Source organism: Aphanomyces astaci, assembly GCF_000520075.1.
Source record: "Aphanomyces astaci strain APO3 unplaced genomic scaffold supercont1.30, whole genome shotgun sequence".
NCBI classification, from domain to species: domain Eukaryota; phylum Oomycota; class Saprolegniomycetes; order Saprolegniales; family Verrucalvaceae; genus Aphanomyces; species Aphanomyces astaci.
Genome location: NW_009798293.1, coordinates 231,267 through 254,882, shown reverse-complemented (window position 1 = coordinate 254,882; position 23,616 = coordinate 231,267). Strand labels below are relative to the sequence as shown.

At 48.9% G+C, this 23,616-nt stretch overlaps 10 protein-coding genes and 1 pseudogene across 14 annotated transcripts; 6 read left to right on the top strand and 5 right to left on the bottom strand.

The window, feature by feature from the left end:
• Window positions 1–1,643: 1,643 nt before the first annotated feature.
• Window positions 1,644–2,132, top strand: H257_10761 (hypothetical protein; the record flags this gene model as incomplete). The annotated part of the gene is made up of 1 exon (XM_009837413.1): window positions 1,644–2,132. The coding sequence occupies one exon, from the start codon at window positions 1,644–1,646 to the stop codon at window positions 2,130–2,132; it is 489 nt and encodes a 162-aa protein (XP_009835715.1).
• A 5,107-nt stretch (window positions 2,133–7,239) lies between these two features.
• H257_10760 (hypothetical protein) lies at window positions 7,240–8,130 on the top strand (the record flags this gene model as incomplete). Its single annotated transcript, XM_009837412.1, has 1 exon — window positions 7,240–8,130. One exon carries the CDS (start codon window positions 7,240–7,242, stop codon window positions 8,128–8,130), a length of 891 nt encoding a protein of 296 aa, XP_009835714.1.
• Window positions 8,131–10,171: 2,041 nt separating this feature from the next.
• On the top strand, window positions 10,172–10,245 carry H257_10759 (annotated as a pseudogene). Its single transcript has one exon. The product of its transcript is annotated as a tRNA-OTHER (tRNA).
• Window positions 10,246–11,103: 858 nt separating this feature from the next.
• Window positions 11,104–12,781, top strand: H257_10758 (hypothetical protein). The gene is made up of 2 exons (XM_009837411.1): window positions 11,104–12,128; window positions 12,180–12,781. The coding sequence occupies exons 1-2, from the start codon at window positions 11,149–11,151 to the stop codon at window positions 12,676–12,678; spliced, it is 1,479 nt and encodes a 492-aa protein (XP_009835713.1). The 5' UTR covers window positions 11,104–11,148; the 3' UTR covers window positions 12,679–12,781.
• Window positions 12,782–13,138: 357 nt separating this feature from the next.
• H257_10757 (hypothetical protein) lies at window positions 13,139–13,621 on the bottom strand (the record flags this gene model as incomplete). The annotated part of the gene is made up of 2 exons (XM_009837410.1): window positions 13,139–13,447; window positions 13,505–13,621. The coding sequence occupies 2 exons, from the start codon at window positions 13,619–13,621 to the stop codon at window positions 13,139–13,141; spliced, it is 426 nt and encodes a 141-aa protein (XP_009835712.1).
• Window positions 13,622–13,695: 74 nt separating this feature from the next.
• H257_10756 (hypothetical protein) lies at window positions 13,696–14,945 on the bottom strand. The gene has a single exon (XM_009837409.1). It carries the CDS (start codon window positions 14,935–14,937, stop codon window positions 13,882–13,884), a length of 1,056 nt encoding a protein of 351 aa, XP_009835711.1. The 5' UTR covers window positions 14,938–14,945; the 3' UTR covers window positions 13,696–13,881.
• A 724-nt stretch (window positions 14,946–15,669) lies between these two features.
• On the top strand, window positions 15,670–17,491 carry H257_10755 (hypothetical protein). 4 transcript variants are annotated; one of them, XM_009837405.1, is made up of 8 exons: window positions 15,670–15,817; window positions 15,862–15,974; window positions 16,030–16,138; window positions 16,201–16,445; window positions 16,500–16,609; window positions 16,688–16,864; window positions 16,958–17,122; window positions 17,181–17,491. In XM_009837405.1, exons 1-8 carry the CDS (start codon window positions 15,717–15,719, stop codon window positions 17,442–17,444), a joined length of 1,284 nt encoding a protein of 427 aa, XP_009835707.1. In that variant the 5' UTR covers window positions 15,670–15,716; the 3' UTR covers window positions 17,445–17,491. The 4 variants fall into 4 exon arrangements, with proteins under 4 accessions (XP_009835707.1, XP_009835710.1, XP_009835708.1 ...); XM_009837408.1 differs by having other exon boundaries at window positions 16,030–16,445; XM_009837406.1 differs by having other exon boundaries at window positions 15,862–16,138.
• A 67-nt stretch (window positions 17,492–17,558) lies between these two features.
• On the bottom strand, window positions 17,559–19,678 carry H257_10754 (hypothetical protein). The gene is made up of 10 exons (XM_009837404.1): window positions 19,516–19,678; window positions 19,371–19,463; window positions 19,299–19,318; window positions 19,132–19,240; window positions 18,820–19,061; window positions 18,645–18,754; window positions 18,415–18,591; window positions 18,145–18,309; window positions 17,949–18,078; window positions 17,559–17,884 (listed from the first exon to the last, which is right to left on the bottom strand). The coding sequence occupies exons 1-10, from the start codon at window positions 19,608–19,610 to the stop codon at window positions 17,691–17,693; spliced, it is 1,335 nt and encodes a 444-aa protein (XP_009835706.1). The 5' UTR covers window positions 19,611–19,678; the 3' UTR covers window positions 17,559–17,690.
• A 447-nt stretch (window positions 19,679–20,125) lies between these two features.
• On the top strand, window positions 20,126–21,396 carry H257_10753 (peptidyl-prolyl cis-trans isomerase-like 3; the record flags this gene model as incomplete). Its single annotated transcript, XM_009837403.1, has 5 exons — window positions 20,126–20,128; window positions 20,179–20,253; window positions 20,314–20,475; window positions 20,531–20,649; window positions 20,725–21,396. 5 exons carry the CDS (start codon window positions 20,126–20,128, stop codon window positions 20,852–20,854), a joined length of 489 nt encoding a protein of 162 aa, XP_009835705.1. The 3' UTR covers window positions 20,855–21,396.
• Window positions 20,827–22,628, bottom strand: H257_10752 (hypothetical protein; the record flags this gene model as incomplete). Its single annotated transcript, XM_009837402.1, has 6 exons — window positions 20,827–21,088; window positions 21,139–21,314; window positions 21,401–21,536; window positions 21,605–21,945; window positions 22,043–22,426; window positions 22,476–22,628. The coding sequence occupies 6 exons, from the start codon at window positions 22,626–22,628 to the stop codon at window positions 20,881–20,883; spliced, it is 1,398 nt and encodes a 465-aa protein (XP_009835704.1). The 3' UTR covers window positions 20,827–20,880.
• A 110-nt stretch (window positions 22,629–22,738) lies between these two features.
• H257_10751 (hypothetical protein) lies at window positions 22,739–23,537 on the bottom strand (the record flags this gene model as incomplete). Its single annotated transcript, XM_009837401.1, has 3 exons — window positions 23,297–23,537; window positions 23,037–23,240; window positions 22,739–22,975 (listed from the first exon to the last, which is right to left on the bottom strand). The coding sequence occupies exons 1-3, from the start codon at window positions 23,489–23,491 to the stop codon at window positions 22,739–22,741; spliced, it is 636 nt and encodes a 211-aa protein (XP_009835703.1). The 5' UTR covers window positions 23,492–23,537.
• Window positions 23,538–23,616: the final 79 nt, after the last annotated feature.

Genomic DNA, 23,616 nt, shown 5'->3' with positions numbered 1-23,616 from the left:
ATATGTATGTACCTCAGTTGCATCAAAGATAACGTTATCACAAGTTACTGCTGAATTGATATGTCTGGTTAGCTGCTGTGGCAGAAGGTACGAAAGCTCTACGTTCGATTTCTGTGAAATTCGAACCCTCAGGTGCCCTAAATACTGTACTATACAATAACGCTACAATTTTCGATGTCATTTTTGAGATATCAAACACAAGGTGTCTGCCTACTAACGTTAGTATATACTAGTAGATAGTACCACGTAGTACTACGTTCGCTGCAACTTTTTGTCCTATCTGGGCATATTCGGTCGCCTGGACAGTGTAAAGATCGTCCTCAACACTGCTTGGCCCAGGAAGGTCAGCAATCGTATGTTGAATCTTGACTCACATCGCACAGAAGATCAACGACAGCCACAAGTCCAATTGCTGAGGTCGTTTCTGTGTTCTTCTACTTGCTGTGCTTCAAAGAACTCTGAACTCAAGGGAAAAGACGCCACAAGTAGGTTTGAAAATGTGGGCATGTTGATTTCAAACTGGAACTGACGTTATCATTGTACTCAGGAGAGACATTCGACATAAACAACACGTGGCCATTGGTTCGATCCCCGCTGTGGGCGCGTGTCAATAACCGGGAGTGTACATTGTAATACTTGGATTGTAGGATCATTAGAGGAGTACATTATGCTCCATGTGGAGTTTGAAAACATAACTAACTTTTAACTGCAAGCCATACTGTAATAGCGCTATTACTAAGGTCTTACTACTGTAGTAGCGGTTACATATAATAGCACGTTAACAGCAACCTGTCAATGAAATGCAAACGTAGCAAGAACCCAATCGAGAACAGCTTCCATCCAAACTGGATCTTTTTGACTTCACGCCAGTCCTGTTAACTGAGATCGAGTAGATGGTGAACATGCCAACGTTCGAGTTCTGGAATCGGTCCACGTAAGAGAATGCAATGACATGGAGGTTGAAGCCAGACATTCTCACTCGAGCATTGTTTGGGGGACATTGTTTGACTTTGCTAGTCACTAGGGTAAACTTATGTCATGTTACCAGTCTTGTTGCATTAGAGCGGAAGGAACTCACAATCATCGAGCATTTAGCAACCATTTCCACTCAAAATGCCTCTTGTCACCCGACCTTCATGTTTGCCAATGTAGGGGGGGGTCTTGAGTCTCATCGAGGCTCAATCCTTCTTGATGATGGACATTAATGGGAGCGTCCAACGGTGTTCATTTTATAGCCTCATTGCCAAAAATTGTTTAGTTATGTGTACAGACAGTACTAGTACTTCCAACTGTAGTGACAAATTTGATACAGTCTGATAAAGTCTGATGACATGCAAAAGTTGACCACATAGCTACAATATTGCGACATATGATATCCGGTCTGCTATGAGTGGTTCTTCGCATCTCCACTGGCGTTCGCACACATCAGCAAGTCAGGTCACTACAACCCTTTGCACAACTGGCGCATTATTGCCATATCTCGTCTAACATGTCCACGCATGCGCACTGTACGTATCTGGTGAAGCAAATTTTGTCCCCAATTGTAGCAGCATTTTGTAGCTTGTCATTTTCCATTTCACATTGTTGCAATGTACACATCGAATTCACCGACACACGCGGTCCCACCTTCAAAGCTCCACGCGATGGTCCCCCCTTTCCTCGTAAGCTTATACGACATCCTCAACAACGAAGACCCACGAATCATTGGGTGGTGCGAAGGTGGAGATGCTTTCGGGGTTCACAACACCGACACCCTTGTGAAGCGCATACTACCCCGGTACTTCCGCCACAACAAACTGGCTAGCTTCCAACGCCAACTCAACTACTTTGGCTTCAGAAAACGCCAAAAGATCAACGACGCGGACAGCACCAGCTACTACTACTCGCCCCACTTTGTACGGCAAGATCCTGCCCGCATGACCAACATCAAACGAAAAACTTATCGCCCAAAGAACCACCGCGTGATTCCAGTGTCGTCCATGAGCTATCAACCCCCCCACGGGTTTCTGCACGACAAAAGCAAGCGGTCAGTGGACAGCATCATGCCAATTCCATTTGAAGGCGGTCACCAGCAAGACTGGTCCTTATCAAGCGAAGACTTGGCCTTGCTACTGGCTTTGGAAGCGACTTAGAGCTGCTGTAGTTATTAATATTTGTACAACAATGGGACATGATCAATCAGTGGTTTTGGCTCGAGAGACACAGCCATGCGCAAGGATGATACCGCTCGTAACTTCGTCATGCAAACAGCAGTGATCCTCGTTTTGAACTGCGAATGCACCAAATCGTTCATTGATTTCACATCTTTAAACTTCTCGGCGTATACTTGTTGGTGAAAACTACAAGAAAAACATAACGCCCTTTGAGGTACTATTAATAGTACTAGTACAGTGCTTTGCAGTCAAATCGGGTCAGTGCAACTCTATCAAAATAAAATAATCACATTTGTAGTGAAGTAGTAGCAAGCCCTTGTTTGATTGGCTGAATATTCCTTTAAATGGAATACTGTAGCCAATCGCAAACTATTTTATCCGTGATTGGCTTATCTGGGGCGATTGAAATGCCATGTACCTATGAAAATGTCAGTGAAATTTGATCAAAACTGGTACAGCTCCAAGCGGTACCTTGAAAACTATTCAGGCATGTGCATTGGACTACTGTAACACTAAATCCAAAACGGGACTTATATTTCGTGGGTAATCGCCAATATCATGTGCATTGGACTACTGTAACACTAAATCCAAAACGGGACTTATATTTCGTGGGTAATCGCCAATATCAGCAAACCTTCGCCAAAATGTGAGCGCACTTAACAAAGATTATCGTACTTTACAAGTATAAATAAAACATTTGACACTTTGAAATTTAACTTACATGTTAGTTACCTTGAGAATGACAACTTGTGGACTGGGGGGTGGATTTCAGCCTACGCCGCAAACTGGCAAGGCTTCACTGAGGACGACTGGTATCATGAAGTACACTGTGTCCACCAGGCTTCCATTACATTGCCTTGGGGCTGAATCGTTGTACTCATGCGCTGCGTCTTGTAGAATGGCAGCAAGGCTATGCCACTACCCTCTATTTAGACCAGCTATTACTATCGTCAACAAACTCACCAACATGACTTGGTCTATGACTCTATTGGGACAGGAAAAATCCATACTCACAAGTCTTTATTAAACGTGACATGTTTGTAACAACGCCCCGTGTTCTGTATTAACGACGGAATTGTTGTGATAACGACGAGATTATTGTGATAACCACTAGTTTTGTGTGAAGACGACTGGTTTTGTGTGAAAGTGACCAGTTTTATTGTGACAACGACGATTTACATGTGCTAGCGCCATATCTGCTGTGTGTGAATCTAACAGTAAATTGATCATTTTTTGCTTTTTTAAATATTTGTTGTGACGGAGATATTACCTCTATAAGTGAAGGGAACACGGTACAATATATTTGTTGTGACGGAGATATTACCTCTATAAGTGAAGGGAACACGGTAGTAATATCCGGCATTTAAGTTAGACGGTACTAATTTGAGGTGTTACGTTATGTGGGATTGATGGAATGCTAGTTGCCCCCCCCCATGACTACATTGAATTCTAGACTGTCATTTGAGGGGGTGCAATAATGTATTCATAGCGCAAATACACAGCAAATCAACCTACAAATCTCACAGCATTGAATCATATTATCATTAAAGCTGGGATTTTAAGTCACTATATTGTTGGCATCATCCCCCAAACTTAACAAGGTTTCGAGGTTTCGATCTCTGGAGATCCGTTGGTACGATTAACGTTGTACAACGTTGTATGCCTTCGTGTTTCACGTTAATGCTAGGATTGTACTTATCGTTAGCAAGCAATTAGTCCCACCTTACTCAGGGGCGTTTTAGGTCAATAATACCAAATTCCATGAGTGAGGGGGCATTTGACCAATTGAGTGGGTGTGCTACCCACGCACTCGGGGAATTGCTCCCGGATGGATGACCAAAATACCGCTCTATTGCTCCCACCTTGAGACCTCACTCAAACATGCTTGTTCTCGCTTAGAGCGTACTAGTAGTCTTTAACGTAGTCCACGAAGGCTATGTCTGAGTGAAATTCCATTCCAAGAGCAAGGCTCATGGTGGCGCTGTTTAATTGAAAGTGAATACTAGTACTTGATATGGAGTAACTGAGAGATTCTGTGCCAATCAATCTTGCTCCAACAATTTGTGGTTTTGTCCAAAGATTGGGTTTACTGTTACAATGTAATATTTGAGAAGTGCGATAATCTTTGTTAAGTACGCTCACATTTTGGCGAAGGCTTGCTGATATACTCACATATTGGCGATTACCCTATATTTCGATGAAATGATTATATGCATTGGTGATTGGGTGGGTATGTATGTCCGTCCAATTAGAGGCAACTAGATACACGCCCAACCGGACCATGAGAATGTTCGTCGTTGGCCTATATCGGTACAGGTCCAACTGGAGAAATCATAAGTCTGAAGCGGGGGGGTATACGGTATGTAGCTACAGTACGGGTACCTGGAACAGTGCATGCGACATCAATCGTGAAAAATTCTTTGGAGCTCAAGGACTGACGTGGCCGATGGTCCCGCCAACGCCTTCTTTGTCGAATGGCCGATGTCGATTCCGCGAACTTCCAACTGAATTCCGTCAAAGTAGGGTGCACCCCAAGGGGGATGACTCGTCGGTATCCTTGGAGCAATAGTGCGCCGTGGAGCGTTTTCAACGGAAGATCCATGAAGGTGACATAGAGCTTACCCCTCCAACATATGGGCGTATGTTGAGCCACTCGCTTCGAGATTGAAACGACGAGGGGTTGCTGCCTCGTCGAAATACTTACTTTTTGGTCAATCGACATTCAAAGAGGTAGCCCGCGCCCGTTGGGGTGGTGGTCGTGCCCGAGGAACCCGGCTTCATGAACAGTATCGTGTGGCCAGGAAGGGTCTTGGACACTGCGACAGAAATACACACCAACCCTACGCTTGATAAAAACGGGATAATTTGGTCAAACGCCGACTACAACATGGATTTCACGGTTATGTAGGTCATGCGACCGAGAGACGGGAACTTATCGTCGACCTTAGTTGTCCATGAGGCTGAACGGTCCGATGGTCCGATGATTTTGTCGCTGCCGAACGAATGGCGTGCCGACATCGCCTGGGCTGGAGAGAGATCATCGCCCGTCGGGCCGTGTCGTCGAGCAACCCCAAATTGAGGTTGGAGCAAGAATAACATTCTCCGCGTTGTGTTTACACCAATGCAACGTTTCACTGAGCACTCTGAGGGGCCATGTGTGTTTTTGGCTTGTTCCGGTTGCCGCACAACACGATGTAGGGGGCGGGGTTGACGACGAGGGCAATTGTCACGCGAAAGTAGCGCAGCGACTCCAGCGAAATGGTTGCAAAAGTCATACTTCGAAGTACTACTAGCATAACGCAGAGATTTCTCATCCAGTCAAGACAGTTTGAGACCTCGAAACCATTTGTCGCATCAGCACATGGGGGGGGTTGGATTTCTGACACATGGAAGGATGGCAAGATACTGAACACGATGACGTGCGTGCTATTTTGTTCCATGGCTCAGGAGTTACGGCATCCAAATTGTTTGTCAGGTTGCTTCCCTGTGTATTATTGTCGACATATCTATCTGCCTGCATCTACGTGTACAGTAACAACGAACACAAACATTGCCTAACAATCTCTGTACTTACAGTAGTACTACTGTACTGTACAGTAGTATTGGTTATTCGATTATCTAGGTAATCGAATCGACGAAGCAAAATCGACGCAGTAATCCAGAACCGAAGTAGCCAATGAAATTATCGGATAATAACCTTCGGACCAATCAATTTGCAGGTGTAGTATCGCGTTGCATCCATTCTTCGCCATTTCACAAAGTTCAACATTGTATCTGACTGGATTCAGAGTGACAGTTAGTTCGACTTCTCGACGATTTGAGGTAGATTTGACGTCGTTCGTCGAATCTACCAAATTTACAATTAGCTTGACATGTGAAGTCACAATACAGTATTCCTTGATAAGCTTACTACAATTCTCACCCAAGTCGTCATGGTTGAGGCACCTATTAGCCAGTCCCTGCGACACGCGCGATCTACTGGTATACCCCTACAACGTTGATACCAACTGTAACTTAGTTAACGTTACCACAAGTGCCGCCACAAAAGGCAATTACGGATGTGGGTTGATTGATATCACCAACGGGCTTCATTGTACTTAACTGTAGACACTACGCAAAGCATACATGTCGTGTTTAGTGTTTCTGACGGGGCAGCATTGCTGCGCAGATTTGGTCGGTCATGGACACTGTAGCATGCGAGTTTGAACGTTATGTATTAGTCTTGGCAATATGCAGTTCGCGTCGAGTATATCTGGGGTACAACCCAGTTTGGTTGCTGGATCTCTTCTGGACTTTGCACCCACCGTTAGTTCTCCTCCTAAGAAACCTGTGACGAGCACCAAAGTTTGGCCGGTTTGGCTGTACTTGGAGAAGAGATGAAAGCGACGGTTCATGCTCATGTCCGTAAATTATAATGAGTGCCCCATACATAGCCTCCAAATAGATGCTCCAAAGCACCACAATGTATTGGTACTTTGTATGTGGTAGGTACCACACGGGCGTACCTTACATACAAGCAATCATATTGCGTACAAGTCGCTACCGCTACCGGTGTGGCGATGAGCTCGGTAGACACTCACAAATAAATGCAATTAACTGTATTAATAAATACTACTAGTACTTCGAAGTACTATTAATAGTACTATAATAGTACTAGTACCTACGTATTAATAGTAGTGCTCGCGGATACACTGTACTACTGTAGTACACCGATAGTAGTACCACATGTGTACGAGTCGCAAAGGTGATTCAACGTTACAGTGAACGCTAGCGATATTATCCACAACTCCTCATGAGTTCCCGCTGAACTCAAGGTCGAGCAAGGGTCATCATGTCTTCACATCCCCCACTAAATTTGATCGCCGTGAATGACTTGGTACTTCCCCAAGCTTTCAGGCAAGAAAGGCATTTGAAGGACGCGCTATTTTCAATTGGATAACTTGTGGACTGCCATATGTGAGACGTCGCCTCCTGGCGCGGAGACTCTACTTACTCGATCTTTCTGGTGCCAAATTCGCATACCGATGTGCAACCAGTCATGGCATTTATAGAACTTGATCACTTACAAATTCATCACGTTTCCATCATGTACTTCACCACGTCCCCCCGCAAAACGCCAACACCGACAATGATCAGCTCCGCGGCACCGCCGTTTCTCGCGAGTTTGTACGAAATGTTGTCCAAAGAAGACCCTCGTGTCATCGGTTGGTGCGACGGGGGCAAAGCGTTTGGCGTGCACAACTTTGACGCGATGGAAAAGCACATGCTGCCCACGTACTTTCGCCACAGCAAGTTTGCATCATTCCAGCGCCAGCTCAACTACTTTGGGTTCCGCAAAGTACAAACGCCCAGCGCATCCTCCAACAAACACAGCAACATCTACTATCAACCCCTCTTCACCCGCGATGACCCGTCGGCGATGCTCCTTATCAAGCGAAAGACGTACGGCTTGAAGATCGTGCCAACGCCACGCCGCACTACGACCCCCGAGTATTATTCCTTCCCTGCTACCCCAATCACCCCTCCGTCGTCTTCGCGCATGGCCCCTGTCATCTCGCGCAGTTCGTCCACCCCGAATCAAAATGCAAGGTCCTCGGCTGGGGCACCCATGCTTCGCCGTAGCCACAGCACTCCAGTCCCCGATCCCGTGGACTTCGATGCGTATTTGTCAGTGGTGTCTGCACAGCCGTCGTCATACGAGCAGTTGTTATATGGAGACATCCCTAGGATCACCCCCCAGAATGACACTGGGCTGTTCATCAACGCGTCGATGGCGGAAGCATTCCCAACGATTCAAGACGTGCCCTCCACACCTGTGTCCATGACGTCTATGGTAGCACACATGCAAACTGTGTCCGTCGTGGACGCACCACTCGACGACTTTGTCTTTGCCCCCCTTCCATTTCGCCCCCTTGAAAGCGCTGGGGATCAGTACCTCTCCAACGAAGACTTGGACCTCTTGGCATGCTTTACGTAGATTGGACAAATGATTTAGTTAGGGTTGTTATTTACTGGTTGCCGTGAACTAAGCATTATTGTTGGCATGCAACTTGCGTTGGCGCGTTTACGTCATATTTGGGTTCGAAGGCTTTTGTGAAGCGCATAAGCTCAGGCAGAAACAGTGTGTGGGTATGAAGGAAACAAACCTGATACCACTAAGCGATATGTTTCTGCATGGCACTGTACGTCGATCTCACCACAAGACCAAGGATGGGTGCGTCCTGGTTTGTGGGATAGGGTATTTCTCAGAATCGTCCAACAATTACCGAAATTTACCACGATTGTCGAGCTTGGACATTTGTGAAATACGGTAGTATTTTACAATTCGTCCAACTTGTTTTCATTGGCTAAAACGACTTAAGTCAAATTACTGGCCACTAAAAACCCATGGCGTTTTATTCCTTGCATATTTCGGCAATGTACAGTTACACTGTGGTGGCGTAAAGGGGCGGGTTGCATTCAAGTACGTAGTATAAAATCAAATTAATCTCTTTCAGACTGCTTCACAGTCAATTGGAATGACGACATTGGAGCAACGGTACCTGAATGTCGTAAAAACCACAGGAAGGCCGGAATTGTTTCGAAATTGGGGCTCGTCAATGGACCCATGTTTCATTTTAAATTCGTCTGGTGGTTAAATACCAATCGAAATAGTCAAATACTAGTATTCGACACAGGCGAACATCTAGAGCATTCAAACCCTCATAACGTATTTATGACTTTTGTGCAATTGGTGTCGTATGAAAATGCACCAATCATGGATCGTATTTTGAACATGAACCAATCATACCGGTGCAGTGAGCCTCAGAATTCTATTCAAAGTTTAGCGTACAAAAGGAAGGTTAGAACCAGTGGTTTGCCCCTTTTAGATTTGATTTCAGTATGCAACTAGAGTGCGAGGAGACAGTAGCACGCATTTTTAAAGCTGATTTTGTTGTGGTATCGCTATGTTTTCTATATAATTAAATATTTAGATGATGAAAAATGAAAAGGGCAAAAATTGTTCCGGTGGCAATAAATTGGCTGTTTACGTTAATGCATCAATTCTTGACACTGTTTTTGGTCACGTTTTGGTCACGTTTTGGTCACGGTTCGGGTTTCGAAACCCCGAAATACCTCTAATTACTTGGCTAATTACTTGGCTCAAGGACGACAACGATTATTTTAATGCTGATAGCACCACTGAGAATATAAAACGCCATCATTGTTTTGACGTATCATTGAGCATGGTTGGACCACAGTACATTTCAGATTTGTATAGAAATTAAATGTTTTGAGCTTTATGGTCACGGCTTTTGAGGTGAACCAATTCATGACACTTCTTAAAAATCTTGATGTTCGTATTCGTTTAAATTAATATGCAAAATAATTTGATCAAAGATATAATTGCATGCAATTCGCAACAGGTAATAAAATGTTTCATGAATTTAATTAGTCTGCGTAAAGACAATGAAATCACATTTTACAGTCACTTCACTGATGTGGATCACAGCACATGGTGTAACGTTAGCGGCATATTAGAGGCCATCCACTTGTTGCGAGGAGTGATACGCTGCTGCTGCTTCTTCGTCTATGGTAGCGATGGCTCGAAAGTGAGTACTTCCACGTATCACGTAGCTATGCATAACTGCCGTGACGCTCTCGAAGGCCTGTATGGACAGCTTCAAGAGTTTCTAGTTGGCCTTCAATTTAAATATTTTTTGTTTGAGATTGAAAAAAACTGAACAGACTGTAAACGTTAAAATAAATAAATATACTAACGTTAGTAGAGACGAACATTATCCTATCCAACCATACAGATCTATAACGAAATATCGAGATGGTATTGGCTAAAAAACAAATTGGTGCCTTTTCAACAATTGATCCATCATTACCTTACAATTAGCTATTTTACTCAAGCGCTTTTAGCCAATGAAATCAAGTTGGACGATTCGATTTGGAATAATAATATATCCCAAACACTGTAGCCCAACTTGGACGATCGCAATAAGTTTCGGCCATTTCAGTTGGTCAGGGGAGGAGAAATAGCTCAGTGGTAGAGATCGGTTTCTTAACACTCAAAAGGTCGTCGGTTCGATCCCCAGCTTCCCCGAATTATTTCGGCAAAGAATTATCCGTCCCTCGCCTGAGGTATCCGGATAACAAGTGCTGTATACGAAGGCGAGGACCGAACTTCGAAAAAAACGAAGATTACACACCGCCCAGGCGCGTTACAATTGGCGACAGCGTACTACTACAACTGTACTACTAGTACATATGTGGTTCTAGTATCGGCCCTCGCGGAGGAATATCTTAAACAAATGATAAACCAAACTCAATTAAACATTTCAGTTGGTCAAGTACGGACTGACTCTACTATCGTTTGTAACGTTATCAATAATACATGCATTCCTTATTCTGCGACAGGTGTCCTACTATCTTTCCGCGCTGGATTGACATGTACTGGTACAGTAATATACAGTTCAGACGATGATCGTGACAGTTTACTCGACCAAAAAACTGGCGTCGTGTTTTGGAGCGACTCCGATAAACGCATGAATATGAATACAGTATATACTTTGACAATCAAACGGTACCATTGTGATCTTGCCGAGAACCAACGTTAAAGTATGTTCAATCGTTGCTTGGGGATGCTGTCGTTAGGTCCATCCTGTCAATGGTGCTTGGGAATGCTGTCGTCGTTAATTCGTGGTACTTCTGTCGTTACTGGTAAGAATGTTCGAGCATCCACGTCCTGGTAGTCGATTGGTTGAAATTAATTACAAAAGTGCACGCACTTGGGGTGCAAACACATTAAATTGTTCATACAAAAATGCTACTACTACGTAGTACTATTAATACGTAGTACTTCAGTAAAAAATAAAGCGAATGGAACCGTCGAAATCGCCACGTCAGCTAGTTGACTTGATATTTGTATACTGCCGTGAATTTCTGCGTGTTTTTTGCGCACTTGGGCGTGAAAAGTGGCGCTTCACACTTTCGATTCCAAGCCATCATGGGCATCATGTCGGCAACCCAGGCGGTCGTCTTCGGAGCCGTCGCTACCTCCATGGCATCGTATGCTTCCGTTGCCGCGGTGACAAGTGGAACATACAGCGCACTTCTCCCTCAAGACGTGGTGCGCAACCTGCAATGCCATGTGTGCCGCACCCCCGAACTGACCGGCAGCGTCGGCGACTCGTGTTGCAACTACGAGACGGTGAACACGGCAACCATCGAGCATTTCCACCCACTCCTAGATGAACTGCGCAAGTTGTCGTTCTTCCGGTACTTTAAAGTGGACTTGAACCGCGAATGTCCTTTCTGGAGCGTGAACAACGTGTGCATGAACCGCGACTGCTCCGTGTGCGAGTGTCCTACCGACGAGATCCCGTCCAAATGGTATGCGCAGGACCAAGCCGAGAAAGAGCAGCGCGATCTCACAGAGGCCGCTTCCGGGCCTTGCGACGACCAAGCCGGCGAAGGCGAGTTGTCCAAGGTCGACCGCACCAACGCCGCCGTGGGCCAGTCCTTCTTGGCGTGGGTCGACAAAAAAGACGCCGACAACGTCAACAACATGGTGTATATCAACCTGCTGGAGAACCCCGAGCGTTTCACGGGCTACGCGGGGCTGTCGGCCGCCCGCGTGTGGAAGGCCATCTACGACGAGAACTGCTTCGTGTCCCAAGAGCTATGCCTCGAAGAGCGCGTGTTCTACCGGCTCATCTCCGGCCTCCAGGCGTCCATCAGCACCCACATTGCGCTCGAGTTCCGCGTCGGCAACGGGTGGGGCCTCAACACTGACATGTTCGTCGAGCGGGTCGGCAAGTTCCCCGACCGGCTGCAGAATCTGTACTTCACATACCTATTTGTGCTCCGTGCCGTGGGGCGGTATCGCGACGTGCTGCTTCACTACGACTTCGAGACGGGAAACGCCGCCGACGACGCGCGGGCATCGACGATCCTTAAGTCGCTCTTTGACGTCGACAACCAAGCGTACGCCATTATACTCTTCGCCTACCTCCTTCTCATGACACTTGTGTGTAGGTACAATGCGAGCTGCCGCGCGCCGTCCGACAGCCGCGCCGTGCTCTTTGGATTCAACGAGACGATGTTGTTCTCCAAGTCCATGGTGAACAACCTCTTCCTCCACCCCGTCGACGTCGAGCGCCAGCGCCGCCAGTTCACGCAAAAGTTTGAAAACATTTCGCGCATCATGGACTGCGTCACATGCGAAAAGTGCCGCCTCTGGGGCAAGATCCAAGTGCTCGGCCTCGGCACCGCCATCAAGATCCTGCTCGCGGACGACGTCGCGGACATGGCGCCGCTCCACCGCAACGAGATGATCGCGCTCATCAACGTCCTCCACCGCCTCTCCGAGTCGGTCGAGGGCGTCACGCGCTTCCGCCAGCTCGAGCTCGAGAACGCCATCGCCACACTCGTCCAGTGCATCCTCGGCGCCGTCGTCGTCGTCGTCGTCGTCGGCGTGGTCATGAATCGTCGACGACGCCAATCGAGTCTTGTGGACCACAAGAAGTTCAATTAATTTTATCCCCAAGCAAAAAGAATCATCCAACACGAGTAGTTATATATATATATATCAAACGCTTTGCAGGTCGGATGAAATACATGTACTTTAGTTGTGGTAGTCGTTGTATGTAGTACAGGGGGTAATAGTGTTGTCTAGATAGTTATGGCGTGTACATGTAGTAAGGTAGGTGATGGCGGTACCTTTTCGCTATAACGTTATGTAGTCGTGCAATAGAGTCGAACGATTCATCTCGATGACCAAGCAGCATCCGGCTTCGACCCCTCATATAAAAGAAACGCTAGGGGCCCCCATCCTAATTCTAGATAACGTTAGTTCATGTACTACTAGTAGTACAGTACTGTGTAGGACTACAAAATGCCGGTGGAACTTGATAGGCAAAACGGTAGGCTGATGGGAGGCGCAGCTAATGGTAGAGCCATTAAAGTGGCTGTGGTGGGAGATACTGTGACGACCATCACGCCTGCGGCGCCCGTAGAGCCGCCATGCTTGACTGTCGCCACCACTTCACAGTGTCTTCGAGCCCAAAAGATATCGACACACATAGCAAAATGCAATCGTTAATCATGCCGACGATTTCGTCCTTAATCTGGTTTGGCCATTGGGACAATATTGGGCAATGCCCATTGTCGTGGCAGGCTTCGCACTCGTGGCGGTCGCGTCCGCAGGCAGCAGCTCTATCCTCAGGGACGATAAACCTGGTCAACATCTTGGACCTGCATCCACGGCACGGAGACCGGACGATGCCTCGGCAACACCCGGCAAACTTGGGGACTCAAACCAGCCAACGCCAACCATGTTGGTCTAGGCCACGGGGGGGTACTGTGCCGTGGCTGTTGCGATACTGGTTGGTCACTCCCCACGAATCGTTTCGACACCCCTTGCACTTGAACTGCTTGATCCACGCAGCGTTGGCCTCGTGGAATAACCCGTCCTCCATGGCTGAAATTTCAAACCGTGTCACAGGTAACCAAGCTGAATAGCGAACCGATTAGGTCGTGTAAAAAACGCGGCGGTCATGTTCATGGGTTTGGGGATTGACTAGTGTATCGACGATACACTATCATTACTAGAAAGAGGTAGCGAATTCGAGTTCCAGAATAACTATGTATAGTACACAGGTACACTTAAATCATATATCCGACCTAGGTAAGGGATGCTGGTTCAATGGTTTGGTTTGATCACTTCGTCAACTACGATCTACGCATTGAACTTCACATTGAGCCAACCAAGGAACGACCCGCTGAACGAAAACACGTCGTCCTCGACGTCGCGTGTCGGAACGGTCGGCGGGGTCGCGGCTTTCGATGGCTTACGGTCCGCCAACTTGACATGCTCGCCCCGGGATGACGTGGTCACTTGGATGTGCTTGGGAGAGGGCTCAATGTACTCGACGGACCCCGAGCCGACGACCGCGCCATGCAGCGATTCCATGGCCTGCGTGACGATGGTGCCGCTGCCGAAGATGGACACGGCCGCACTGTTGGCCAAGAGCGCGTTGCTCACGACCTTCCCCGATCCAGACACGGACTGCCGGTGTTGGTCCACGGACCCAGCATGGGCATAACGAATGGTGCCGGAGCCCACGATGCTCGACACGACGTTGTATGCGACGAGGTTGGCGGCATCGAAGAGAGTCGAGCCGGAGCCAGTTATGGATGTCGAGATGGACGGGGCGCGGATGTGGTTACCGAGGAATTGGACGCCGCCGCTGCCTTGGACCGTCGACACGAGCGACTTGGTGATGGTCAATTGTGGAGCCATGCACGCAATCGTGCCAGATCCGGTCAAAGTAACGACGAGTTCATCGATGTCCAAGTCGTTCAGAAGATTGACATATACGCTACCGGATCCAATTTTGTGGATTGTCACCGACGAGCGAGCCAACGAGCCATCTTCCAGTATCACGCGGCTAGAGCCTGTCGATTCCACGGACGTGAGCGGGTTCGCTTCGTCTACGTACACTTCGATCAAGATCCGTCCCTCCAGCTTTGGGTTGTCATCGACGCTGAGATCCAGCACCCGTCCGCCCAAGCGATGCAAGTGAACATGCGCTTCGATCATCTCGAGGTCCGCGGCGAGCCCAGTTGCCTGCACGAGTGTCGTGCCGGTGTTCGTTTCGACGGTCTTACTGTCGTGGCAACTCACAAACACCTTGCCGTTTGGAATGGATTCACGGAGGCCGCGTACTTCGGACTCCTTGAAGACCCACGTTCGAGTCACCACAGGTTGCTTCTTGGATTCTGCCTTTCCCATTGCCAATTTGAAAATGCACTCGACATGACATGTGACATGAGAATGCATGTGGATTGGAATGTTGGACGGTGAAGCTGGAATGACGTTCAGTGATCAGGTGGAATGTTTGTTTGGACTGATTAGTACTGTTCATATAAACAACTTATTTATAGCGTTTGGATGCCACGCTATAAATACGAGAACAAATCAATTACTAGGTAGTAATCAAATACACTGAATATGCCAAACCCACTTCATGCATTCATAATGGAAGGGTACATATACCTCGGTACTTACAGTGTTAACACTGTAATGTGTTTCATCTCACTTCGTACCTTTATGTGTTGGGGATTTTCCACGCATTAAATAGCACGTCAAATAAACCACCAACGTCCTTAGTCCTGTGGGTAAGTTTTACAGAGTAGAGAAAAAAAATTTTTTGCATGTGTTATAGGTGAAATTGAAGTTGAGCCATACTTCAGCTCAACTTGAATTTCATCAATATCCTACCATTAGCTCTTTACCAACGATTACTAGTACTCGATAAAGTATTATTACCGTACATTGTATTCCGAAGGAGGCTCATCGTTTGACACCACGGGTGGGTGGAGAGTTTATGAGATTGGCAAAAACGTTTGTGGTGATCATTGAAGTGCCACTTCAACCAGGTCATATCCGGACAAGATCGTCACACTCGATGTTTCCAGTTCGAGTTGAAGTTGCGCCCCACGAATTATCCGGATAGTCGAATGTCAGGATGTCGGCCCCACCAACTTCAGCCACTTGTTCGCTTTCTCATCATGACGACAAAGACGTGGCGGGCTTTCTTCGCCGAGTCCAAGCTCATGATTGCGCTCGTGCTGCTCATCTTGGCTCGATGCGTCGACCGCGTTGTGTACACGTCAGTTCCCTTTGTTTGCCTTGTGATTGCTAAACGCACTGCAGGCGTATCATCTACGACTACGGGCCATTTCTGTGGTACTTTTCCAACGTCATTTGCCCCGTGGCGTTTGCTCTCACGTCGTGGCCCGTGGTGTGGTACAAGATGTACTTTACCAGTACGTTCGTTGTTCAATCCCCCCACCATCGTCATCGTTTGATGGCAATCGACAGAAGACATCAGTCCCGCGATGGCAGCTTTCCCCAAGTACAAGTTTGCCTTCATGGCCCTTTTAGACTCGCTGTTTAACCTCATGGCTGCCTTCCCCACGCCCCACATCGGGTGCTGTCATGTTCCCTCGGACCTATAGCTGCAATACCCGCAGCATTCTTACTTTCGTTTAGGGGCAACTTGGCCAATGTACTGGGACAACTCCTGCTCCCGGTCAACATGATCATGTCGTTCTTCTTCCTCCAGACAAAGTACAAGCGCACGCATATCTTTGGCGCCATTTTGGTCATTTACGGCGGCCTCGTTGATATGATCCCCCTCATGCAGGGTGGGGGGTCGACTGTAAACAGCCCTGACCCTAGTATATGGTGGATCTCGCTCTACTTGATGGCGCTCATCCCTGCCGCCGGCTCCAACGGTGACTCGTCGTCTTATTCTAAGTGCGCAAACTCATGGTGAATTTTTGGGTTAGTGTACAAGGAAATCGGGCTGAAAGATGTCGACTTGGACATTTGGTACACGAATGCGTGGGTCAGCGCCTACCAAATTCTGTGGGGGCTCACCACCGTGTGGACCATTCAAGTACGTTCATCACCAAGTCACGATTGTAGTATTTGGCCATGGAAGTATATTATCATTGATATGCTGTTTCGTTTAAAGGTCCCTGCCTTTAACAACCCCCCCGTCGTGTTGCGCGACTTCCCTACGTACGCCATAGCCGCCCACGAGTGTTTTCTGGGTAATAGTGTGACCTTTCACGACAAACTGCTGCTGTGCGACCAAGGCATTTTCACCCAAGTGCTCATCTTTTTTGCGTTCAACTTGGCCTTCAATCAGGTACCCCTCGGTTGACGCCTGCATCTCATGACCATGCATGCGATCCCTACGCTACAAAGAATTGACATCATCGTGCTGTGTTTGGGGTTGTAGCTGATGCTGTACATTTTCAAGGAAGGCAGTTCGGTGCTCTTCGTCGTGTCGTCGGCAATCTGTCTGCCGCTCACGGACGTTCTATACATGTTTCCGTTGCTCACAGGCACTAAAGCCGCCCAAGCATTCACGCTGCACGACGGGTTTGCCATATTTGTGCTTGTGGTAGGCAGTCTTCCTTCTGTGATATTGTGGAGATTTTTGATTTGATTGGTTGCTCTAGATGGGGATGCTCGTGTACCATGCCGAAAAGGAACAGCGACTGGATGCGAGTGGCACCAAAGCAGTGGACAAGTCGCCCATGTTCTCGTCTCCCAGTCTTCAGAAGACCCGAATGATGCGCGCCAAGCGAGGGCGGGTGCTGTACCACCAGAGCCCCGTGACCTTTCGCAATCGCAGTTCCCCGTCTCGAGCGCTGCTCACCGCTCGCAGCCCCGGCGCCGCACCGCCTTCGTACGGCACGTCCATGGCCAACGAAATCGTCTAGCAGTTTATCACCTACTAACATGCACATTATTGTTTTACGTTTCCAAATTTCCGTTTAGGCGTTCATTTGCTTCTTCATTCTTCGAGGGTTTCGCAATGCACCTGTATACAACTATGTCGTAAGTAGCCTTGTATTACAATACTAAGCTTACATCGTATCGTTGCTACATGGTTGCTATGATGACTAGTACTACTGTATTTAGCACCACACTTGGACGAACTAGCTCCAGGGTTGGCAAGGAAACCATTAAACGACAGCGTCGGTACTCGCCTTGGTGGCTGGTTTCTTCGATCGCATGGATCGTGGTGGCGACGGCAAGGCTGCCGACGTCCCGTACATTCGTCTGGCAGGTGAGTTGGAGCGCAGAAGGGGACGGCCGTCCGAGCTGCGACCGGGGCTTTGACCTCGGAACAGCGGGCTCTGGTGGTACACGACTTTGCCTACATCTGCCGTCAGATGACTGTCTTCTTGCCTGCATGCAAGGAAGGGGGGTAGGGGGGATACCTTTGGATTTGCGCATGAGGTGCGTCCTCTGCAGCGACGGCGACGTCAGCATGGGCGACTTCTCCACGGACCGACTGCCGCCTTTGCTCACGCGGGTCTCCTTCTCGGAGTGATACACGAGCAGCCCAATCTAGAAAAAATACATTGCCATATTGGTGATTGACAAGACTTGGACAAAAACAGTTGAGTTGTGTACCACCAACACAAAGAGCGCAAACCCGTCGTAGATGGTAAACGTCTGAGTCGCTTGGGCGCCAGTGAGCAACGGAAACATGTACAGAATGTCTGTCAGTGGCAGACAGACAGCCGACGACACGACGAAGAGCACCGAACTGCCTTCTTTGAAGATGTACAGCATCAGCTACACAACGCACACTCGTCAATCATATACGGAGAGCAAACCCACTTCCAAAGTACTCGTCAGGTTGAACCTTAGTATAATGAATGCACTTGGAAAACAACGTACTTGGCTGAAGATCATGTTGAACAAGATGAACCACATGAACAGCTCGAACACGCCCTCGTCGCACGGAAGCGTCTTCCCCTGGAACTCGACGGGGTAGCCAAGAAAGCACTGGTGGGAAATCCCGATAAACTCGGGAAAGTCTTGCCAGTCAATCGGCGGGTCGCACAGCGCAGGCACCTGCAACGATGACCAGGGACATGAAAACTCGGTCACAAAGTGCAAGTACGTACGCGAATGGTCCAGATCGTCAAGAGCCCGAGAAACACCTGGTACAAACTGGTCCACGCGTTGCAGTACCAAATGTCCAAGTTGACGTCCTTGAGGGCAATTTCCTTGTACACTGCGCCAAAACAAATATCATGAACGAAAAACGGCAAAGTCGAATGCAACAAGCAAGTTAGTTACCGTTGGACGCGGCGGCAGGAAGCAGCGACGAAATGAACAGCAGAATCCACCCAATGGTCGGATCGGGCATGTTGAGTGTGGAGGCGCCCGTGAACAGCGGCAACATGTTGACAAAGCCTCCATACAGCACCAGGGTTGCCCCCAAGAGGTGGCATCGCTTGTACTTTGTGTTGAGGAAGATCAGGGACAGCACCATATTGAACGGAAGGTTGAGCTGGTCCAGGACGTTGGAGAGGTTTCCACTGAAAGAAGAAGACGAAAAGGGTCGACTTGTCAGAAGGAGAAGGTATGGATAGCAATATGCGATGGTACCCGAGATGGGGAGTGGGCAACGCCGACAGGAGGTTGTAGAAGGTGTCAAGCAGACCCATGATCGCATACTTGTGGTGCGGGAAGGCACGCATTTCAGGAGTAATGTCGTCTGTGACACGAACACCAACATAAGTACACTACCATTACCAAACATGGAAACCGCGTACTGGTGAAGAGCATTTTGTACCTACACAAGTCAAATGGAACATCACGTGATGGTTTTACTGTTGGCGACGTACCACACCACAGGCCACGACGTCGCGACAAACGCAATGGGCATGATGATGTTGGAAAAGTACCACAGGAACGGGCCATACGCGTACGCAATGCGGCTACAGGGGCAAGTCAGCGACAATCAACCCCCCGAAGAAGACAAGGTCGCACGTGTAGAGCACGCGGTCGATGCATCGAGCGAATACAAGGACGACCACGGACGCTGCCAGATGCGATTCGCCAAACAATCGCTGAAGCGACCCCATGGCAATGCTGGACTGGCGTCGCGTTCGGCTGTGCCAGTGGATGGATGGATGCCAGTGGATTTTCGTTCCGAAAGATAGTGTGCCAATCCGGATTCGAGCGTTGTGATTGGCCAACAGCCACCCTTCAACCTGCCGCGACCTTTCGCTTTGGGTGCACGATCCAACAGTAAGTAACAATACAGTACCTGGTATGTTCATGTCAAGCTGTCAAGCACGAGGAAAGCCAGTATGATAACAAGCAGTGCGAGGACTGCATGGGACCGGAGGAATGTGTGGTTACGAGCAGAGCGAGGTGCGAACTTTTGCTGTCGTTGTGATGCTGGAACAACACGACCATAAGCAGGACAACCTGGGAGCTTGAAAAGTCGTCGTCCGTATATTTTATATGCAATTTTGCCATCGTAACATTAGTGTTGTCGTGGGTTTACTTGGTAGACTTGCGTTTTGTATCGAAATTGGTCGTGATGTACCCCGGGGCACAAAAACCACCGCTCATTTTTGACTTCGAAACAACAATGGTAGGTCGCGCTCATGAAGGTGCAGGTCGAGGTTGACGCATGCATGATAGTCCGTGACTTTGCATACGAACTTGGGGGATATCAAGATGGAGGTGTTCTGCGACACAGCCCCACGTGCTGCTGAGGTACCGGTAGCCCTTCTATGAGAAAGCCTGTCCCCTGGTCGATTGATCGGTGTTGTGTAGAATTTCCTGGCGTTGTGTGCGACCAACAGCTACGACAACACAACATTTCACAGAAACATGAAAGGATTCATGATTCAAGGCGGGGATTCCACAGGCACGGGCAAAGGCGGCGAAAGCATTTGGGGCGGTGCCATCGACGACGAATTCCATCCACAGAACCGAGTACGTTCGCACTTGTCAATCCTTTCAACCCACACTTCTGACCATGAGATGCTAGCACAACGTCCGAGGCATCGTGTCCATGGCAAACAGCGGCCCGAACACGAACAAGCAGCAGTTCTTCATCACGTATGCCAAGCAACCCCGCCTGAACAACGTGTACACGGTGTTTGGCAAGTACGACATCGAGTATTCTCATTTGATACCACCAGTGATCCAAAATGTGAGGGCGCTTACTATTCCATCCACTAGAGTCATCGATGGGTTCGATGTGTTGGATGCCATGGAGAAAGCGCAGGTCGATGCGAAGTTCCGACCTCTCAAGGACATCGTGTTGCGCAACGTCACCATCCACGCCAACCCCATTGCCGATTTCAAATAAACCAACAACCTTCCGTATCATCTAGTTTACAAGCTCCTGGGCTCTTGGACGCGGATCATTTGCGTGGGGGGGATCAACAGCTCGTCGTTCACGGCCGACCCGAGGTACTGCCGCAGCAGCGCCTTGAGCTCGCTGTTCTGCATCTGCAACGCGGACACGGCGTCAATGAGCACCTTGCGCTGCTTGAGCACCGTGTTGTACTCGGTCAGGCCCTTCTCCAGCGCCAACCACACGCTACGTGTAGACATATCAGCCACTTATCAACGTCATGCGGTGCTTTGAACCGTTGGGTGGTGTCGGGAAGGATCTGCTGGGCACGCGCCCAAAAGTACTTGTCCTCCTTCCGGCCTCTTCCGCCGGCACGATGATGACCATGATGCTCGTCGTCGTTGTTGTCGTCGTGCTTCTTGACGGCGCGTCGGGGTCGGTTGCCATGTAACCGCTTCTCTTTGTTCAGTTCCTATATCGAGAAATCGATGTGGGTGATTCCAGACATTTTTACACTGTCACACTATATGATGTGCTTGTAACAAGGTGACAACGTACATCCACAAAGAACTTGATCGTTTGAATCACTTGGTCGGGTTGAACTTTGAGTCCCATGGTCAGTGTTTGCTTGCCTTCGTCGTCGTCCTCGCCGCCGCCGCCGCCGCCGACGACGTTGGCGTCATGAAAGAAGAAACTATGTCACCATCGCAGAACGTTTGGCTCGAAATAGACCATCATGAGGGGATGACGCCGCTAACCTACCCGAGAAGGCGTTCCATGTCGCTTTCGCTCTCGACACCCAGGCTCCTTAATATCGAGTCGGCGCGCACGAGCTCTGCCTCGTCCTCGTCCATCGTGTCGATAGCCTGGAGGACGTTTGCATTCACGAGGAAACCCGCCTCCGACGCCAGTAGCTTGAGCATGCACTTGAGCTTTGTCGACGACACCTTGCGGGTTTCAGCTCCGCCAGTCGAAGAGGACGCTCCTCCGCCATCTTCTGTCGAGGACGATGCTGGGTTGGTCGTGTCATCTTCCGACGTAGATGCACCCCCTAGCTTGATATCTCCCGCGTCCACATGCCGCAAATCGGTTATGGGTGGCACCTGCTCGTGCCATTGATGCGATCAATTCGAAAATGGAAAATGTCATTTTCAAGGAACCCTCAATAATCGTTATATATAAAGTGTAGGAAGAACGTACCCACACAAGGCCGAGCTGCTGCTCGTGGATGATCTTGTCGGCTTGGAGCACCTTTTCCACGTGGTCCATCGCGACTTGGTGGTGCATGGCCCACACCTGGTCGTACTTGTGGCCGTCGTGGTCCTCGAAATGCTGAAACTTCTTCTGCAGGTCCTTGTATTGTTTGGTGATGCGGCGGTAGTCCTCCGTGAGCTCTGTGTTTTGGTGGCGCTGGTGGGCGTCTGTCTGCGTGTACTTCTGAATGAGCCCGCTGAGTGCATCCTTGAGCCGGCTAAGCTTTCGCTTTTGTTGGTTCAACGTCGCCGAGTTCTCCATGTCTCTCTCTGTAAGCACGCGATAGTTGTACTCGAGCTTCTCCGTGTTGAGTTGGTACGTCGCGCGCATCTACGCAGTCACGTGTTATCCTTCTCCATCTCGTTGTCGTCATGATGACCTCTTCCAGCTGCTGCTCAAGGGTTTGAATGTCCGTTTCAAGCTTGATCTTGAGCTTGTTGTAGTCCTCGGCGTCCTTCACCCGCAGGTCCTCGATCTCCTTCTGGCTCTGCTCGTCCCGCGCCTGCTTGGCTTCCATGAACGTCATCTCCATCTCGCGCCGCTTTTCAAACAGCGAGTCGATTTCGCTCTTGTTGGTCGAGATCAGCTCGTCGCGCTCCTACGACGACGCCACGTCATGACTTGATGTTTGTACGCTAATATCTATCTTGCCTTGAGAAATGCATCTTCGATCTGCTCGAGTTCGAGCTCGTACTCTTCCTGCATCTCGCGGTACTGCTGGCTCATGCGATCGACGAGGGTCTCGACGTCGTCGGCCTGCACCTTCAGCGCGACCACGTACTCCTCGTCCTTGGCCTTGAGCTGGGTCTGGAAGTCCTTGATCAAGCCGTCCTTGGAAGCTAAAATGGCGCCGCAAGCTTCGGATTGCAGTTGCAATTGCTGCGTAACACCAGCACACACGTTGGAAACCACCAAGTCAACGAAAGATCATGACGTCTACCTTGAACAACTCCTGGGGCATGTTGTAATCGTACAAGTCTGCCCATCGCATTTCCACGGCGGCATTGCGCGATCCGCTTGTGATCGCTTCTTGCTGCAGCTTTTCGATGCGCTTCTGCTTTCGGTCTTCTTCGTTGATGCGCCGCGTGTTCTCCGTGTCGTCGGCCCGCACGCGGATGTCCGTGACTTCCTGGATCCCTGTGATCTACAGCATGCATCGCATTCGTCAGAGACATGGAGAATGGTCATGTGTCGACTCACTTTGCGCTTGTCGAGCTGGTTCAAACTGTCTGCGATCTGCTGCGCGCCGCGATTCATCTTCTTCGCATCTGTCGACGACGACTTCTTCTTCTTGTTCTCGTCATCCTTGTTGGCATTCCGTGTATCAATGCGTCCTCGTCGCGCATGGATGCGGTTCTCCCGCTCATTAGGATCCACTTCACCCTTCGATTCCATCAGGCAGCCGTCCCAACCGGCGCATGCACGTTCAAGTGAAACCGACACAATGTAACTAGAAATGTCCGGATAACGGGCCTGAAACTCTCAGACAAATAACTCAACCACATTTCCGGTTACTCTGG

What these genes read in the sequence shown, in the direction of transcription:
- H257_10758 (XM_009837411.1), top strand. Translation starts at nt 11,149, where the DNA reads ATGGGCATCATGTCGGCAACCCAGGCGGTCGTCTTCGGAGCCGTCGCT. An exon ending in TTTGACGTCGACAACCAAGC is followed by an intron (nt 12,129 to 12,179) that starts GTACGCCATTAT and finishes ACTTGTGTGTAG; the next exon opens with GTACAATGCGAGCTGCCGCG.
- H257_10754 (XM_009837404.1), bottom strand. Translation starts at nt 19,610, where the DNA reads ATGGGGTCGCTTCAGCGATTGTTTGGCGAATCGCATCTGGCAGCGTCC. An exon ending in TCCTGCCGCCGCGTCCAACG is followed by an intron (nt 18,755 to 18,819) that starts GTAACTAACTTG and finishes GTTTTGGCGCAG; the next exon opens with TGTACAAGGAAATTGCCCTC. An exon ending in TGACGATCTGGACCATTCGC is followed by an intron (nt 18,592 to 18,644) that starts GTACGTACTTGC and finishes TCATCGTTGCAG; the next exon opens with GTGCCTGCGCTGTGCGACCC.
- H257_10756 (XM_009837409.1), bottom strand. Translation starts at nt 14,937, where the DNA reads ATGGGAAAGGCAGAATCCAAGAAGCAACCTGTGGTGACTCGAACGTGG.
- H257_10755 (XM_009837405.1), top strand. Translation starts at nt 15,717, where the DNA reads ATGACGACAAAGACGTGGCGGGCTTTCTTCGCCGAGTCCAAGCTCATG. An exon ending in TTCCCCACGCCCCACATCGG is followed by an intron (nt 16,139 to 16,200) that starts GTGCTGTCATGT and finishes ACTTTCGTTTAG; the next exon opens with GGGCAACTTGGCCAATGTAC. An exon ending in TTGCCATATTTGTGCTTGTG is followed by an intron (nt 17,123 to 17,180) that starts GTAGGCAGTCTT and finishes TGGTTGCTCTAG; the next exon opens with ATGGGGATGCTCGTGTACCA.